This window comes from Camelina sativa, chromosome 2, assembly GCF_000633955.1.
Source record: "Camelina sativa cultivar DH55 chromosome 2, Cs, whole genome shotgun sequence".
Taxonomy (NCBI): Eukaryota; Viridiplantae; Streptophyta; class Magnoliopsida; order Brassicales; family Brassicaceae; genus Camelina; species Camelina sativa.
This window is the reverse complement of record NC_025686.1, coordinates 6,837,241-6,857,424: the sequence shown is the minus strand read 5'-3', so window position 1 is coordinate 6,857,424 and position 20,184 is coordinate 6,837,241. Positions and strand designations below refer to the sequence as shown.

The window sequence follows — 20,184 nt, the reverse complement described above, 5'->3', positions numbered from 1 at the left end:
TGAAGCTTCGGCTCTTCCTCTTGCCATTCATCAGGCCCTCGATCAAGGCATCAAAAACATCATCTTTGCTTCAGATTCGCAACAGCTAATCAAAGCACTCCATTCAGAGCCCCTCTCCAAGGAACTCTACGGGATTCACCATGACATCCTTTGTCTTTCTCTAGGTTTTGACTCTTGTTGTTTTAACTTTATCAAGCGCGAGAACAATCAAAAAGCCGATTCGTTAGCTAAATCGGTTTTATTGTCCAACCCGGTCTGTATCAATTGATTTCAATGAAATTTCTGGTTTGACAAAAAAATTCATTTATCGATAAAACTGTATATATACACTAATCTTTAAATTATATATAAAAAAATTTAAAAAACATTAATAAGTAATAACAATAAGAAAAGACAAGGCAATATTATTTTAGTGATGATAATTCAAATCAAACAGGAATAAATAGAACATGCTAGTTAGCTTCTTTCTTCTTGTTCGCTTCTCCTCGTTGCTTTATCCTCTCACGACCAACACCATATATAATCCTAACTTGGGAATTCTTATTCTCCATTAAACATTGTCAAATCAAAATTTTCAAGTGTCACATAAAATAAAATGGCAAGATTCGGGTTGGCTCTTGTAATGATTCTTGCGATTCTAGGATCTGTGAGCTTTTCAGAAGCTCAATTGAAGATGGGATTCTACGACAAAACTTGCCCTACCGCAGAGAAGATTGTTCAAGATGTTGTCAACCAACATATCAACAATGCACCATCTTTGGCTGCTGGCCTTATTAGGATGCATTTCCACGATTGCTTCGTTCTGGTATTCTTAATTAATTCATAAATTTTATTAAGTACTATAATTTTATCGCAGTATACATATATATATATATATGTATAATTGTGTGTTGGTATCATAAGAATTACTTTGGAAATTTTTATAAGGCATGCGTTTACCATATAATATATGCAAAAACGTTATTTCATATAGGTATGATATATAAATACGTACGTATTGGTGTTGACAGGGTTGTGATGGTTCCATCTTGATCAACGCGACATCGAGCAACCAACAAGTCGAGAAGCTTGCTCCTCCGAATCTAACTGTTAGAGGTTTTGACTTCATCGATAAAGTAAAGTCTGCTCTAGAATCAAAATGCCCTGGAATCGTCTCATGCGCCGATATCATCACCCTCGCAACTAGAGACTCTATTGTTGCTATTGTGAGTATATATATGCTAAATTACCTAGTTACCTCGTTTGATCTAAACTCTACACCCGATACAAGAGCTAACTGGTTTTGATTAATTTTGGCTTAGGGTGGACCAACATGGAATGTTCCAACTGGACGTAGAGACGGACGTATCTCTAACTTTGCCGAGGCTAGAGACAATATTCCTCCTCCTTTCGGAAACTTCACGACTCTTATAACCCTCTTTGCAAACCAAGGCCTTGATGTTAAAGACCTCGTCTTGTTATCCGGTAAAATTCAACTCCAAATTGTCTATTTTCTTGGGTTTGGTTGAGGCTTGAGAGCTAACGTCATAAAATAAAATAAAAACGTTACGTGTTGACTTAAATGGTTTATTTAAAATGTCTTCGTTTTAGTGTATGGTATTTAAAAACAGTGTCAAATTAAACGTTTTAGGTGCGCACACGATTGGAGTGTCTCATTGCTCATCCTTCTCAAACCGTCTCTTCAATTTCACCGGTGTTGGGGACCAAGACCCATCACTCGACAGCGAATACGCCGACAATCTCAAGTCACGGAGATGTTTATCTCTTGCTGACAATACAACAAAGGTCGAAATGGATCCCGGTAGTAGAAACACCTTCGATCTTAGCTACTTCAAGCTTGTCCTGAAACGTCGTGGACTTTTCGAGTCTGACGCTGCATTAACTATGAATCCCGCGGCACTGGCTCAGGTCAGACGTTTTGCCGGAGGATCGGAGCAAGATTTCTTTAGTGAGTTCTCGAAGTCTATGGAGAAAATGGGAAGGATTGGTGTCAAAACCGGGTCAGCTGGAGAGATCCGAAGAACATGTGCATTTGTTAATTAAAAATGTTATTACTTTTTGTTTTTTGATTTTTTTTTTTTTTTCTAATATCGTTAATTTTCGTGTTTTTTGTCGACTTTTTGGGTGTTTACAACTTCGTGGCATGTATGTATGTGGTGGAAATGTGATTTCTCGAATAATATTCACGTTTGTGAAATAATTGTACTCAATCTTTAATCTTCTATCCATTTATTTTTCAATAAAAACTTGCTTTTGCCTTTCTGAATAATATATGTTTTTTCAGATGCATTAGCTTTCTTTTAAAATAGATAAACTTTAGAAAATTTTAGTGTATAATAATATAACAGAAAATGGTGATAATTAGCTTTCTTTAATGGAAAAATGATTGCCAGCTACTTGAAGTATACGCCAACACATAGCCACACATACAAACAATATAAATGTCTTGCTAACTACGTGAACTATTGTTATCACATAAGGACATCCATAAACAAACATAGGTTATGTGTACAACACCATAAACATTCGAGGTCTGCTGGAACCCAGCGTTGACCAGAGTTGACCGGCGTTGACCAGTATTGACCGGCATTGACCAAAAAAAAATATTCAAAAAAATATTTTTTTTTCTAAAAATAATAATGATTTTGTTTTTATGTATTTTTGATAAATAAATTAAAAAGATAAATGATTTGTATAATTTACAAAAACAACATATAACAACAAAAAAATACAAGAAAATTATTTAACAAAATAAAAATAAAAATAATATGAAAAACAAAATTTGTGGTATATAGAGTAACTAATTTTGTTAAGCCTAGGGGTGAACAACTCTCATTCATCTCTCTTAATTAACAAATCAGAATACAATAATATGGCATGTCATATCATATTTTTAAAAAAATATATTTTATTAATAAAATTATGTCAGTTTGGGTTTACAAAAGAGTGGTTAGGGTATATATTTTACAGTTAAACGAAATAATATGTCGGTTTGGGTTTACAAAAGAGTGGTTAGGTTTTAGATTTTCCTATTAAATAAAATTATATGCCTGTTTGGATTTATAAAAGAGTGTTTAGGGTTTAGATTTTACAATTAAACAAAATTATATGTCGGTTTGAGTTTATAATAAATGGTTAGGGTTTTATATGTGATAATTAAAAACTGTAATATAATATTAAAATTAACAATTTTAAAATTGATTGATCAACATATTTTGTTTCTTTAATTAAGATTTGTTTCCTTAATTTAAAGGTGATGAATAAGAGAGGTTCGCCCGTAAGGGTGAACCCACGAATTGTCTGTTTCTTAATACATAAAATATACCAAAAATAATATAATAAAACTATACCACCAAAATTTGATGTATAGTATATTTTTTCATAAACAATTACAAATTTATACTCTTTCTATTTAAATATCATTTTTAATTTTGTATTTTCAAAAATACATAAAAACAAAAATTATTATTATTAGGAAAAAAAATATTTTTTTTGAATATTTTTTTCTGGTCAACAGCGGTCAACACCGGTCAACGCCGCTAAATATTGGTCAACGTCGGTCAATACCGGTCAACGCCGGATTCCGACTAACCTCGAATGTTTATGGTGTTGTTGACATAACATATGCTTGTTTATGGATGTCCTTATGTGATGACAATAGTTCACATAGTTAACAAGACATTTATATTGTTTGTATGTGTGGCTATGTGTTAGTGTATACTTCAAATAGCTGACGATCATTTTTCCTTCTTTAATCTTGTTTTCTGTTTGTTGATCACAATCTTTAGAAAATATAAATTGATTAACCCGTTTTATGAAGTGACTAGATTTGACGAATAAAGCTACCTGTAAAAGAAAAGCCAATTTTGATATATGGTGCTTATAAGTAATCTTGAGATAAAATATTTGAAGAAAAAATATTTAATTTAAGATCAACTAGACGAAGTATTAAATCAAGAAAGAAACAAGTTATGACCAAATTTTTTCTTATTGGTTATATATAAAATGGTTTGAAAATATGAATGGAAAGGATGAAAATTGAAAAAGGTTACAAACTTTTTATTTATATTTGATAACTAGTTTATTTTCAAATATCTTAATATTTATGTCAAACAATAAAAATAAACAATCTCAGTTTTTCTTTTAACTATTGTAAGTAGGCCATGATTTAAAATGGCAACCTCAACGGTGGACTAATAACTAAATTGGGCTTATAAAAAGCCCATTGTCCCACTTGTAACCAAATTACCTGTAATTTGGATGGGTTCATCAGTGTTTTTGTTTCTTTTCTCAAATTTACCATTGATAAGCTACAGACAAGTGTAAACTGTATTTGTAAGAACTTAAAGATGTGAAGACTACATTTAACTTACCAGTCTTTAGAAGATACATAGTCCAAGCAACAATCTCTTAGAGTACCACATAAAACCTCAATGTGAAAAAACAAAGACCAAAATTTATAAATTTGAGAAGAAACATGGTGTATACATATCTTTAAATTACAAACTGTAATTTATATACATCAAACATTATCATTCATAAATAAAATAAAACAATCAAGACCTATAAATTTTATTTTTTCTCTTTTTCACAACAAAGTTAAAGATTACTAATCAGTGATCAGTCACTTCAAGAATCTCACTTCTGCTTTTAACCAACCTATGAAACACTTCCCTAACTCGTCTTTGTAACCCTTCAAGCCCCTCTTCCATTTTCCGGCATATCTCCTCCATCTCCACCACTTCCGCCTTCACATCCTCCTCCCCATTAAACCTAAACCCTTCACTAAACTCCATCAGCTTCAACCCTAACCTCTCCATCCTCTGCATCTCCTCCATCAATCCACCGCAACGCGTCTCCTTCTTTTTCATCTCTTCACCGATTCTCTCCGAGATGCTCACGGCGGCGCTAGCCCAAATCTGATGCTTAGGCAACGGCAAATGAACTAATAAGCCGTTACTTGTCTGACAAGGAACCGCCGCAACTAACGTCCACATCACCATTACCATCACACTACTCATTATGTAAATCGGCGACGCCTCTCCACCACGTGGCGCTACGAGGTTCGCCGTCATTGCTTGAATCTGTTTCGCCGCCGACCAGTTCTTGCTCACACACCCTCCTCCTCCTCCGCTTCCGCCGCTACGCCTACCAAAGGAAGACCACTGTTCCGACGTTGACCTCCTACCACTTCCTCCGCCGCTGTTTTTATCAGCGTTCAAAGCGGCGAGGAGGCTTCCTAGAGCTCGTTTAGCTCTCCTAACGCTTCCGTCACTCAACGGCGTTTGTTTCAACGCCGTAACAGCGATCTCCGCAAGACGCTGGATTTGTCTGACTGAGTCAACGCCGTTGACCACGGCGGTACAGATATCAAGAGCCTTAACAATCCGGTCAAGCATCTCCGGTACAAGCTTATCCAACGGTGGTTTAGAGATCTGAGACGGGTTCGATGTCAAAACAGAGTGGAACTCTGATTCACAGGACATGAAAACATCAAGAAGCTTCTTTAGCCACTGGATCGATAGAACCGGGTGAGTTTCCGGCGAGTCAGAAGGTGGTGATGGTGATGGTTGTGGTAGTAACTCGGCGAAACGCTCAGCTACGTGTTTTTGGAAATCTTCGAGTTCTTCGAGCTCTTGTTCGTGGTTAACGTCCATGGAAACGACTTGATTGCGACGGCTGAGTCGACCTAGGAAAGAACTCTGATGCTCTGTCACCGGTGCCATTAAAACCGGCGAGATTACAAACAAGATTTGTGGGGGAAGAAGGAGAGAATCTTGATAAAGCAAGAAAAGGGTGTTTTATTTTATTTTGAGATTATTATTGATTGACCAGAGAACAGAGAGTTATTATATGGGAGAAGAGTTTTTGTCTGGTAGCTAGACCAAAGAGCAGAGACTTGTTCTTCTCTCTCTCTCTTTTTTTTTTCTTTTTCTTTTTGGTCAAGTAATTGTTTTTTTTTTACTACACTGTTAAGTGCTATTATATCTTTCGATTTGATGTATCAAGAAAACTTGATTTAAATGCAAAACTGTAACTTGTCTAAATAGTAAATATATACAAAAGTATTTTTCAACTTTAAAAAAAAAAATTCTACTATTTATAATTTTTAATACATACAAAAGTATTTTTCTACTTTTTATCCACTAAAACAAAAATTTTAATAATATTTTTTGCATAGAAAAATAATCATTATTCAAAAATCTTGCTACGTATAAAATACTTAGATAAGTTATTATTTAAAATTCGTAACACATTTATGCAACTACAGATTTTAATAAACTATAATTCACTATTATTCAAATAATTAATCATTTTAAATCATGCTTCAAAATATAGTGTTATTAAATCTCATATCTATAGAATTTTTTTTTTTTTTTTAAATCTTATATTTATAGAATTTAATCTGTTGTTTGTAAAATTAAACCACAATCTGCTGTTCACCAATATATATATATATATGTAATATATTATATTTAACCACATATAGTACTTTACACTATTATATCTTCTTATATGTTAGCTAGTCTCCATCAGTTATCCAGTCCACTGTACTTAATCGTAAAAATATAAACAGTACCGTTAGGGGATGTTGATCATCAACGTACCGGTGGCACTGGGCTAACACTCCTAATTGAGTGGTCAAGGGAGTTCCATGAAGGCTTGGGACCATCTAACCTAGTTTAAGAAGAAGGAATTTTCCATCTACACCCACTTTTCTACAAAGTAATATCATCTACACCCACTTCTAGCTATTGCTATACTTTTTATATGTTTACTATCCTCTAACTTAAACTTTATTAACAACAATCCCTGTTTTAGAAATTGCTAGGCGCTAGTCGGGCGGTCGAGGTGGGCCTAGCGCCTAGCAAGAAAATCGGAGATTTAACAGGAATTAATCGGAGACTAGTTTTAGGGTTATTTTATTAAATTAACAATAAAATAAAAATATATTGTACTAAATATATGTATAATTCTATTTATGTTTAAAGGAAAATATCAAATAAAATATAAAACTATAGTATTGTCTTTAAAATTATGATAAACACATAAAAACATCATTTTAAAAGAAAATTTTATGATTTTTGTTAAAAGTTATACATTAGTTATTGTAAAACATCATAATCTCTTAATTTAAATGCCTAAATAACAAAAATATTTATGTTTGATTTTTCTTTGGTTCTAAAAAAAAATTGGTATACACAAAATTAAGCGGAACTAAGTGGAAAATAATCGGACTAGACATGCATAATCGGATAATCAATGCTAGGCGGGGATTAGTCATTAATCGAGGCGGAAAAGGTGGGCCTAGCGATTTTGCGGGGCGTAATCGGTGTTAGGCGGGGATTTTTAAAACAGGGACAACAATACATCTAACTACTATTTTACAATTCATCTCTCTTCCTCTATTATCTCCATCTCTCTAATATTTTCTCTCTCCTTCGTCCACTCTATCAAAACACCAATAGCCAGATTCACTCTTTCCTCTTTCTGACATATAACTTCTTCTCCTTCCCTGGCTTCTCTAATTGTCTCTATCTCTTTCTTTCTCTCATTACCAAACTCAACCATTTCTTCTCCATCCTCTTGTCTCTCTTTTATCTCATACACTTTCATTTTTCAATCTTCTTATCCATCCTCTCTTTATCTCTCATCTTCAAACTATAATTAAATTGATGTTTGATTTGAACAATATAGTTTAGGATTTAGGGTTTAAATGCATAAACCCAATAATTTCCTTTTAATTTGAACACCTTGATCATATATATATATCTATGTGGTCATAGTTTGGTGGATATGCTTAGATGTTCATAAAAAAAATAAAAACAAAAATATTTTGATGCAAACAATAGTAAAACTATATTACCGAATCCATGATAAGCAATCCATGTGGTCATAGTTTAACATTTAGAGTTTAAATGTTTAGGATTTAGAGTTTAAATGAATAGCCTAATAATTTCCTTTTAACTTGAACACCTTGATCATATGTATCCATGTGGTCATAGTTTTGTGGATACACTTGGATGTTCATAATATATATATATATATATATATATATATATATATACTTTTTTTTTTGATGCAAACAATAGTAAAATCATATATATTTTTTTTTGATGCAAACAATAGTAAAATCATATTACCGAATCCATGATAAGCAATCCATGCGGTCTTAGTTTAGGATTTAGGGTTTAAATGCATAGCCCAATAATTTCCTTTTAACTTGAACACCTTGATCATATATATCCATGTGGTCATAGTTTTGTGGATATACTTGGATGTTTATAAAATATATATACATATATATATATATATATATATATATATATATATATATATATATTTTGATGCAAACAATAGTAAAATCATATTACCAAATCCATGATAAGCAATCCATACGGTCATAGTTTAGGATTTAGGGTTTAAATGTTTAGGATTTAGGGTTTAAATGCATAGTCCAATAATTTCCTTTTAACTTGAACATCTTGATCATATATATCCATGTGGTCATAGTTTGGTGAATACACTTGGATGTAGAAAAAATATAATTATAATCTACTAATTCAAAAAAAGAATATAGCAATATACATTCCTTTCTCTTTCCTTTGTCCACTAACCTTCTATTTCTCTGAGGACAAAAATGTAAAAAGGACATGGACACATAAGCATAAAACTGGAGAAAGTATAAATATCTCTGTGTAAAATATTATAAAAATATCATATATCCTAATACTTACACACAGTTATTTATAGCTTAAGTAAATGTCTATCTTTTTCGAAAATTAATATTTTCTCTACGAAATGAATATAGAGCAAGTCCCCTACTTCAAATTGTTTGAGAAAATGGAACCTACACTATTTTTTTACTTGGAAAGTAGCTTAATTACATTAAAATAAGCTAAATACAATCCTTTTCATGTAGAAATCTTCTAACTTTTGTTTTCCAACTATAATTCCTCTTATGACAAAATAGGGATTTAGTTTGACCGCTGTATTAAATATCAGAAGAGGCCTTATCAATATGTTCAGATACTTTTTACGGGAGATATTTTTTCTTTTGTTATCCACCGAATTGAGGAGTTACGTTGCACAAAAATGTGTAAAGAAAAGAATCAGACCGACCGTTTCTTCTGAAAAACTGAACCTCTTCTGGAAAGTCTCCATCAGGTTGAATATATCATCGTTGTCAGAAGCAAAAAGATAAGATATGATTTGAATAACAAAAATATTAAATACATTATGAGAAAGCAAAAGCCAAAAATAGTGACAAGGAGAAGAGAGAACGCTTTGACTGAGTCTCACGCACATCTCTTGGCTTCTGTGCGCTTTTGAACTCTTCCATGGTTCCCATAAATTCCGTTTTATAGTTTAAACAGTTAGTATGAATTGATATGCATGTAACAAAAAGTATTAATATGCACAATTCACTAGTAGTAGAAATAATTTTCCCGTGAACTATCTAAGGGGATGTTATTCAACCTTGTATTTTAATGGAGTTTGATGGATTTCAAAATCCAGCGTTATTCAATTAGGTATTTTAGAAAATACAATAAAATCTGCTGTTATTGGATTAAACATTTGTTAGATGATTTTAAAGCATTTGTAAAATCGCCGTTATTCCATTTTTAATGGATTTTGTTCACTTCAGATTTTAATGTATTTTACATCCAAAACATGAACAAACACAATCCTAACAATTTTTGAAGTATTTCATCTCTCTCATACTTCTTATGAGTATCTCTCCCGATAAAAATCGATAGTCATCGTCGTCTTCGTCTTTATTGTCGTCGGCGTCGGCGTCGGCGTCGTCGTCGTTCGTCATTGTCATTGTCGTTGTCGTCGTCTCGTCATCGTCATCGTCATCGTCGTTATATTGATCAAGAGACTTTCTTCAGGTTTATCTCTTTCTTGTTTCATCAGTTTGTTTCTTCATGTTTTTTTTTAAAAATTACCAATGGACTGTGATTACGCGAGACAGAGGACGCTAAAAGAGCTGCTGAATTTGATTGGAACATATGGAATATGGATGAAACAAAGTGCATGTCTTTAGATGCAGAGGAAGCTATGTTTCCTGTACTTGAAGAAATAATCTATCGCATCTGTTCTTTGACTGCAGTTTCTCCACACAAGTTTGGGAAGGGCTGATTCAGAAGCTCATCCATCCACATTTTTCGACTTGCTTCACGGAGATTATTTTGCTGGCCTCCAGTTTCACTTACCAGGGCTCTACACTTTTCCTCCTCCGTTATACTCTCCAGGCCTCTATCTACTTTATTTGGAAGGAAAGAAATAGACGCGGCAAGGTGAGCTCCCTCTATCTCATACTCAGCTTATAACTCAGCTTGACCGTACGGTCAGACATCGTATTTTATCCCTAAGCCAAGCTGGATCAACGAAACTGGATGACGCCCTCCTCGTCTGGTTTCAGTCTCGGCCTTGACATATGCCATGCTCTGTCTATGCTCTGTTTTAAATATAAACTATGTCCCTCTGACTTACATGATTTGATGTTCAACCAAGAAAAAGGTTGTGATACATATGAGATTTTCAGTAATAGACCTGTTGTTGTAGTATTTAGTTAGAAAAAAGGTTGTGATACATATGAGATTTTTCAATTTTTCTCTTCTAGCTATTGCTCTTTTATATTTCGTATATGTGTTATAGGTTCTTGCACTGCATCATACTTAGGAATTAGAGGATTTCACAAATCTTTTTAGTTTTATTACTTATGTTGAATGTGTATACAACCATATTACTGCAGAGGGAAATACTCTTATCAAACAAGCTACTTACACTGCACCTCTACCGGCCAAGCCACCATCTCTAGCCCTCTCCGAGGTTTTCTCCGCTTCTGCCTCCGCCGCGTATCTTCATCTAGGCGTAAGGGTGAGTGACTCTTTAGAAGACTTCGGCCTGCTTGCTCTCGTCGTGAACTCGTTGGGATGGTTAGGTTTGGTTCAGCCTATCGGGTCCAACAGTGATACGTTTGTAGCCTTCCCATGGGCCTCCTCTCATGCTGTACGCAGATTATGGTCCGGTTTCGTCAAGACTTCAGCTTTTACAAGGTCCCAGATCTACTCTCTTATCAAATGGCAGCTTCGGTTTTCACGGTCTCCCTTCTCCCCTAATATGACGTCGGAAGGTATGTTCTTTGTGACCCACTTGCTTGTGATGCAATGGTCTAGATACTGCCTTCTGTTAGTTCCCTATTACCTCATTATGAGGGCTCGCAAAGTTTGTTTACCACATTATGAGGATGTTCGTTTTATCAAGTTTGATCAAAGCTTTATTAAAATGGGTGTATTGTCTCCTGTTAGACAGTCTGTGGATGCTAATGTTCCTGGCTTTGGTGTGGATTTGAACGGCTCAGCTTATCCCTCGGATCACCTTAATGGTGAGTCCGTTTTGCCTTGTGTTGAGGTTATTGTTAGCTTTGTTTTAACTGTTTCTGCGGCTAAGGGCTTAGTCCTGAGTATTAGCGTTGGTGCTTCTTGTGTTGTAAACAGGTTGGGTGGAGGTGTAGGCTTGACGGAAGATAACTTCTGTGTCAAAAAGACCCAATCAATCCAGCTACCACCACAGAAGATAGAAGCTCATCGAGTGGACATGGCTACAAGTATTGGTTGCAATTCTGGGTGGATCATAAAGGATCCACTTAAGGCAACAATCAAGAAAGAATCATTTTCAAGACCCTTTGTTTCCTCTGTTCTAGTAGCAGAGGCACTGCTTTGAAGGCGGCGATCAGCGTGGCTTTAGCGTCGGGTGTATTAAGGCTGGCCTATTATTCGGATTGCAAAGAATTCATCCTTCTTCTCAATGTCGATGGCCAAGCAATGAAGTCGACGGTATCATTGTGGTTATCGGGTTTCAAAAGACCAAGTTTCTCACATTTTCCTTTCATCTTGTACTGCAGTCTACTGTTGTTTCTTGTTACGTCTCCTCCTTCATTGGAGTTTGAGTTTATCTTAATATAATTAAGGGTTTTCAAAAAAAAAAAAAGTGTATACAACCATATTACTGCAGAGGAAAATACCTTTATCAAACAAGCTTCCAACGCAGCTACTAATTTGCAGGTTTATTTTATTTGCTCATTTTAGTTTGAGAACTCTGTGGTGTCGAAACTTAAATATTACTTTTCCATTTGTGACGGATGAGAATTTTGGTTCCCCAGGCTGCAAGTGCTTATCAGAAAAGTAATTAAGGTACATGAGTGTTTTTATAAACACGACCTCTTCAAATCTTTTTTTTTAACTTCAAAAATAATAAAATCTACTAGTAATGACTTTCAAATCCATTAGTAATGTCATTCAAATCCACAAGTAATGACAACAAATCCACGTTAAATGCATTAAAAAGCTATAGAATTCTAAAATCCACTAATAAGTGAAATCCATTAAAATACTTCTTCCAATAACACCCCCTAAGACCACAATTATCGGTTATCCTCAATTTGAGGTCTCAAAGTTTTTTTTTAATATATATATATTATTTTATTATTTAATTAAATTTATTGTCTATGACCAATAAAAATAAGATAGTTGGAAAGTTTTTCTCACACCTGGATCTCTGAGTGTCTCTGCCGAGATATTTTATGTGAAGGTTTAATCTTTTCTCTCCTTCTTTTTATTTTTTATTATTATTATTTTCTGATACTCATCCTACAGTATGTGACATGAGAATGTTCTAAAACGTTGTAACAAAAATAAGCATGCAATATATAATTATTTATTTATAGATTTAAAGAAATATGAAACAATAATTCATAACTTTCTCTTTTTTTTGGTTATTTTATTACTGATTAGTATGGAACGTTTTCTCCATCTACTCTTGCGTGAAATAAGGATCATTAGTTATGGTAGTTTATTCTAAAATGGTCAGTTAAAGTTTACAGTTGATGACTGTTAGAAAAGAATACCAAAAACGGTTATAACATTATATCCATATCATATGGTCGGTCCATGTCTTTATTTTTAGTTATTTTTTTATAAAGTGAGTGTATGTATTATGAGAAAGCCACATGGAATCTATAGCTTCTCTCTTATTATAAATAGAAAGAAAGAAAAAAAACTCATGATTGAGCTTTAACCGTATTCTTATAATTTCCCAAATTAACGCGTATGAATTAATATCATATCTTAAAAGTTGAGAAGTACGAATAGTTTCTTTATTTATCATCAGCGAAGTATCATTGTTGGAAAAGCAATTTAACTAACAAAAGCGAACGAAAGAATTTAATAATTTTTTTAAAAATACCTTTATCTATTTTTCTGATTTGCCATCATTTGACAGCCACAAATATGAATCTGAGAGAGAGAGAGATTTAAACGCGTCTCGTTGGAATTTATTGTTTCAGTATGATTTTTTTTTCTTCTAAAATACAATAACGACAAAGCATGGTGATGGATTTACCATTTCTAGTTTTCTACTATTGGTAAGTTTTTATTTGTTTTTGTAAATCTGAAAGACTTAGATCCATACATTTTTTAGAAATAAAATCTGTTTTTGATATATTATTCTCCATAAGAAATACTTACGTTTTCGGTTTACATGTAATTCAATCCGATTACCAACCCACCTCTTTGTATAAAATGTAAACTCTTTGAAAGATACTTGTTGATAGTTACAAAGTTAACTATATTTTATTTGGGTTTTACTTTTCTTGTTAATATTCTAAACTGAGGAAAGAAATAGTCTTCTCCTCTAAATTACTAGGAACATATTCCCCTATGTTCTGTTGTTTTCCCCTATATGTAATGAAAAAGATAGAGAGAAAATTTTGAAAAAGGTTATTTTCTACTAAGTTTTTGATTGGGACCTCAACCACACTCTCTCTCACGCACACTTAAGTTGACTGAATAGTGAAATTATGCACCATTGTTAAATACGTTCATATATTTAGAATCTTCTAAGTTAATGGGCTGTTTCTTAGTACTGGACTATGATGAATATTGTATATAGATCCATGACTCGATAACATTAGCCACATAACTAACTACGCGTCGGGTCTTTGTAGCCTATACATAAAACTCTTCGCTGTCTGGCCCATCGTAGAGAACGAGAAGAGAATAACAACAATTTTGATTCCTAACTCCTAAGCATGAGTACATTTTATGAAAACTGTCATAAGCATGAGTAACCGAGTGCACTTGACGCATGTAGCCTCTAGTCTACGTTCCTGATCTTGGATCAGTTCGATATAACATTTTGCATTGGAAAATAAAGCGAGTTTGAGAATCGAAGTGTAAAGATTGCTTTTACATGCTTACCGTAATTACTAAAACTTATAGAAAACTTTCTGTTTGCTTGTTTGTGATTTATTAATTAGGATATATATAGAACTTAGATATATATGATTTCCTTCACTCAGTCTCATATTAATCAACTAGAGAAAGGTATCCATACACTTCTCTGGCGGATAAAATTAGCTTAACGAAAAACATTGTTGTTGATTTAAATCTGGCGCATAAAACTGCAGGAGTCTCAGCTATATGATTTTAGCCAATAAAAAGTGTGTGAAAGAGGGACATAATATATTCTATCAGTTAGCCTATAAGTCTAAAAATAGCATGATTACTCTCCACTCTTTCATTGAAATTGTAATAATTTCCTATATTTGCATAAACGATTGTTATGAATTGATGATATATCTTGTAAACACTTTCTGAAATCAATATATTTTAAATTGCCAAAAAAAAATTACATAAAACTGCCACTGTTATTCAATTTATTTATATAGACAATATTTTGCTTCTATAAATTTTAAAATTGGTAAATATTATTCAAAAAATGATAAATATTATCTCCTACATATTTTCAAAATTAAATTAATTTCACTAATTATTGTACTATAATAATATAACTATATTATGAGATGTAAAAAATATATATTTAAAATCATATCTTCAGAAATATAAATAATGTTACCTTTCTAATAATTTTATAAATCTCTAATGGTGAAAGAATCGAAAATCATTTGAAACTGGCTCAACGTTTTTTTTTTTTGCTAAAAACAATATCTATATTTGCCGGAAAAAAACGTATGATCACCAATTGAAATGACATGAATATATATATATTTTAATTTGGATAACTATGTAGTTAAATATTATATATTAATATGTATAGTATTTTTACAGAAATCTTAAAATTTAGTAAATTCAGTCCAATAAAAATGAAAAAATAATAATATTATACCAATAGCTGGGACAAATTTAGTTATTTAGCCTCATTTTGATTTATTATTTACAGCTAAATGACATTGTGTTTTTAACAAAAAAAAACAAATGTGTTATTCTTAAAAACTTTATCACATAACTTTATTACTATAAATTAAGTTTAAATTTTAAATATATTTTATATAGTAGACAAAATAATTTATTGAAATGCATATGGATTACCCACGGATCTCACGAATTCAAGCGGGACAGTTACAAAGACATTTTGCGGCTCTATTTAAACCTGTTACGCGATGACTTAGCGGACAGGTTTGACCGGTTTAACCATTTTATTTAAATCATTTAGTTCATGAAATTTTAGTTTTTTGTGGTTTTTATCTGATTTGATAGTTCAAGATTTTGATAAAAAATCTAACCGATCACTAATTCGGTTTACATTCGATCCAGATCTGCCCTCTTGTCAATCTAAAATTTATGGTGAAATGATTAATATTTTAAACTTTCATAAACTTGATGAATTCAAACCAATATAAGTTTGTATTATAAATGTTATACTAAATAAATATATTTACAAATGTAATATCTCAAACAAAAATTTCACCCGTGCAACAGCACGGGTTATTATCTAGTATAGTTTATAGACGACAAAAAAAAAAAAAACGATTGACAGATATTTTCATTGCTACGTTTACGATTATTATTTCAAAATGTCAATTAATATTCCAGAAATATATATTGTAGGTAATTTTAATTACAAACTTTTTGAACGAAAATTGTAGTTTGCGTCAGTTCTTCAATTGAGCGATTTCGTAAGACCAATTCATCGTGAATTAGATTTAGAATATCTTATATACTTAGTTTCTTAATTGGTCCAAATAAAATGAATACAAATAAGAGTTGGTCATGCCGACGAACGTTACATGTCCCACCTCAGATTTATCATTTGTATACATGCAGAGAAATCTCAAGCTCTCGTGATTGTTTTGTACCATCGACCTCAACCAGGCAGTGACAAAAAATAATAGAGTAGTGGACCATACATATACTTTTATCATCTATTGGCCAAATGGCCAAATCTATAAACACTTCAAATTTTGAAAATCGTTTTTAAAATTCTCAAGTGGCCAAAGATTTTTTTGAGAGGTTGATCTCTGCTTTATTTATAGGAATGTGTGGGGTTTGTTTGGGTCTATTTTGTCGAGTGGTCGTAATTGATTTGAACTTTTCCATGATGATTGTTGCGTGGTTTCTCTGTGTGTATTGTATTTGTGGTTGATTCGAGTATATTATGCATGTTGATGGTGATGAACTGTTGATGAGAATGAGCAAATAGAAATTAAGAAAACATTAAGCAAATAATGTTTGATGTGGTATCGTAATTAATAATTATATGTGAAGTCGTAATTAATTATACGTGAAGTGGTAATGGAATGTGTTTATTTATAATATATATATATATATATATATGTGATGTGTACGTAGATGTAATGGGGTGGGAGATGTAAGAGTGCGAACGAGATTATATACATTGTTTTCTCCTTATTATTTCATTTAGTTGCGGAGATATACGTACGTTTATTGTCATTTGTACGTGGTTTGATAGTGATCCGTCTGAATATTGATTCCATTAGATACACTGATAAAAAAGGTTAAGGTTTAGTGGAGTACGAGTCAAGGCTTGGGATTTAATTTATTTCCGGGAATAAATATCTTTCAAGTTTTATCTAAAGGTTTTAAAACGTTGGTTTTGTAATATTCATTTGCAACTCTTGTTTTGGCTTCACGTCGTATTCTTGATGACTTTTATGAAGATAAGTTTTAAGACCGAGACGCATTTGATTATACAACTTCATCAAAACCAAATTTTGACTACTAATATAACACCCCATCCCTGATTGTAGGGGGGATGTTACACTAATCCATACCACTTGTATCAACCCCACAATAATCACTCTGTTTCGATCAATCCCTCTACTCATAGATTTGATCGTGTTTTAGCCCTGATTAGTAACTGGCTTTAAAGATTTTAAAAATGTTTAAAGCCATAACAGTCATTTATTTGTCAATCACATTCTTTTTTTTGTTAAAGCTTTAAAAACCATTTTTTTCTCTTCTTTGCTTCCTCATTTTTTTTACGTATCAAAAACCATACTTTAAAATTAAAATAATTATAAAGCATTAATTTTTCTCTATCCATTATATTTAAAAGTTCTCCACAAGTTTATATATATCTTTTACATATTTTATTTTTCTAAAAATTAATTTAACATATTGTAATTGTGTAAAATAGGGTAAAAATGAAAATATTCAAAAAGGTATTTTTGAAAAAGGATATCTCAAAAAGGGTATTTATAACAAATTCTCATTAATTATTCTCATTTCCCCCCTTTTTAGATCTATTTCAATAATTATATAATTATATTATCTTTCTTTTCATCATCATCATCAATGATGGTATAAACGAGTTTATGAAATTTCATAATAAAAATGTAAGTCAGTAATTTCAATCATTAATGATGATGATGAAAATAAAATTTTAAAATTTTATTTTATCATTAATAGAATTTATTTTTGTCACCATATTCATTTCTGACATAACTATATTTACTATTAATATAAAATAATAATGAAAATAAACATTACAGCTTTAAAAATTGTTCGTTACCAGTCAGATTTTAATAGTTTAAATTTTTACAACCAAAACATATACTACCAAATTCTCTACAGGTAAAATTTTAAAGTCAAAGTCTTTACAGCCAAAAATAATAGTTTACCAATCAAAGCCTTAAAAACTTTTACTTAAAAAGTGAATTGTTTTTTTTATAATTGCGCATAGATTTGCTATATAATTTTTAGTTATCATATTAAGTTTTAGTGAAATAAGAATACCAGTTTCTTGAAGTAATCTCATAGTATTATTTTGCTATGTATATAATATATGATTTCATTCTCATAGATATAAAAAATAATAAATTATGAGTACGTAGGAGAAAAATAAAAATTATTAAGAGTTGGTGGTAGAATCACATTTGTTTGATATAATAATTAAAGCCAAATCATACAACAACAAAATCTGAAAAGAAATTAGAGTGACGTTACATGTCTGACAAGGCCACTCCATAAACATAATGTTATAAGCATCATAAGCATGAAAAACGTTGAAAACCTAAACTGCTCTAATAATTTATCGTACACTGTCTGAGTCTGACATCATTACTTATGTAATTGTGAATATAATATATATATATATATATATATATAATATACATGGAGACTGGAGAGAGACACAGATGCTATAAGCATGAAAAACGTTCAAAACCTAGACCTCAGCCAGGTAGTGACGACGACCAACGATTGTGTATATATAAAGTGCTTACGAACCACTATTAATTTAGCTTCGAATGAAAAGAACGTATCAAACGGTGAAACGGATAAGCGTATTATGTGAATAATATGCATATCATTCAAACTTATGTAGTAGATCATACTGAAAACATGCATGCAGATCAAACGGTTTATATATATATGTTAGAAAGAAAAAAAAACTTGAAAAACGGTTTAAAAGGTTAAAAAAAAAAACAAAAAAACAATATATATTAATATGTAATTTAATTTTAGAGAAAATATTGTAAATATTATAATAAATTATATTAATTTTAAATGATATATAGTTTTTTATCTTTACAATATGTAATTTAACAACCAGAATTAAACAATAATAAATTATACTAATTTGAATTTACTAAGTTGTTTTTATCTTTTTCTTCGTAAATAAAAATCATAAGGTAGGTTACAATGTGAAGTACAAGAGCTGGCAAGGATATCAATCCTTCAAAAGGCAGAACTCGGCAAGCACAAAACACTTTCGGAGGCAAGGGGAAAAAACTCAAACAAACTTAAAATATTATTATATCCATTAGATTACAATCCGGATCAAGATCTAGAGATCCAAAAAAGACAATTAAAACTTAAACCTTCTTTGAAAATTAGAACAGATCTAAGACAAGAAAAATCACACAAACAGATTAAAATACCATAACCTCCTTTACAACAATACTTGACCCAGATTGAAGTGTTGTGCGACCCTCTTTTTGTTTCACCGGCGTGGAACTACGGAGGTGGTGAGACACCTTAAATCCTAAAGACTCTTCAAGAAGAAAGGAAGGAGATCTAGATCTACAATGGTGAGATTTCTTCATCTGAGACAGTGAAAAAAATCGGTTGAAAACTGTCTCTGTTATGGAAGGAACGACCATATCTGTATATGTGCTTGACTAAAAGACAAGAACCAAACAATAAAGCTGAGGATGAGAAGATTTACACTACAAGAAAACAAGACGATTACTGATGGAAATTACTGACAGCATTAATCTGTCGGTAATTACCAACGGTTTACCGACGAATATCTGACAGGAGATTAGTTTGTCGGTTGTTCGTCAGAAATTTACTTACGGACAAAATCCGTCGGTAATCCGTTAGTTTTTCTGACGGATTACTGACGGATATATAATTTTCTTCGCGTGTGTCAAATTTGGGTCGGTGATTTTTGATCTGTCGGTAATCTGTCAGAAATAACCGACGGAAAACTGACGGATATTAACTTTTCGTCGGGTGTGTCAAAATTTGGTCTGTTTTTTTTGATCCGTCGGTAATCCGTCAGTAATAACCGACGGATAAGTGACGGTTTATATGTGGATAGTGTAAAATCTTTCTAACTTAGCTCGATAATGCATTATGTTATAAGCAATGTATAAAAGATGAGTTTTCAATGCCTAACTAATCTTGTTTTAAACAACATTCATCAAAATTTGTGTTTTTATAGAAAAATAAGTTGTTTACTTAAAAGACTTATGGTGTGGTATTACATATTATGGGGATTATGGGTAAGTATTTGCCATTTGTCTTTGAAATTATTTTTTCTCTCTAATTTAATCATATAGATGTTTATTTTCACAAATGATTTCATGGTTCGTATATAATACATATTATATACATATTTGTCAATAAA

General features: G+C 31.9%; 2 protein-coding genes across 2 annotated transcripts; one reads left to right on the top strand and one right to left on the bottom strand.

Moving 5' to 3' along the window:
• On the top strand, positions 596 to 2,210 carry LOC104718971 (peroxidase 39). The gene is made up of 4 exons (XM_010436803.2): positions 596 to 805; positions 1,011 to 1,205; positions 1,302 to 1,464; positions 1,631 to 2,210. Exons 1-4 carry the CDS (start codon positions 596 to 598, stop codon positions 2,041 to 2,043), a joined length of 981 nt encoding a protein of 326 aa, XP_010435105.1. The 3' UTR covers positions 2,044 to 2,210.
• LOC104718960 lies at positions 4,437 to 5,910 on the bottom strand. Its single transcript, XM_010436793.2, has one exon. The coding sequence runs from the start codon at positions 5,724 to 5,726 to the stop codon at positions 4,614 to 4,616; it is 1,113 nt and encodes a 370-aa protein (XP_010435095.1). The 5' UTR covers positions 5,727 to 5,910; the 3' UTR covers positions 4,437 to 4,613.

What these genes read in the sequence shown, in the direction of transcription:
- LOC104718971 (XM_010436803.2), top strand. Translation starts at nt 596, where the DNA reads ATGGCAAGATTCGGGTTGGCTCTTGTAATGATTCTTGCGATTCTAGGA. An exon ending in GAGACTCTATTGTTGCTATT is followed by an intron (nt 1,206 to 1,301) that starts GTGAGTATATAT and finishes ATTTTGGCTTAG; the next exon opens with GGTGGACCAACATGGAATGT. An exon ending in AGACCTCGTCTTGTTATCCG is followed by an intron (nt 1,465 to 1,630) that starts GTAAAATTCAAC and finishes TAAACGTTTTAG; the next exon opens with GTGCGCACACGATTGGAGTG.
- LOC104718960 (XM_010436793.2), bottom strand. Translation starts at nt 5,726, where the DNA reads ATGGCACCGGTGACAGAGCATCAGAGTTCTTTCCTAGGTCGACTCAGC.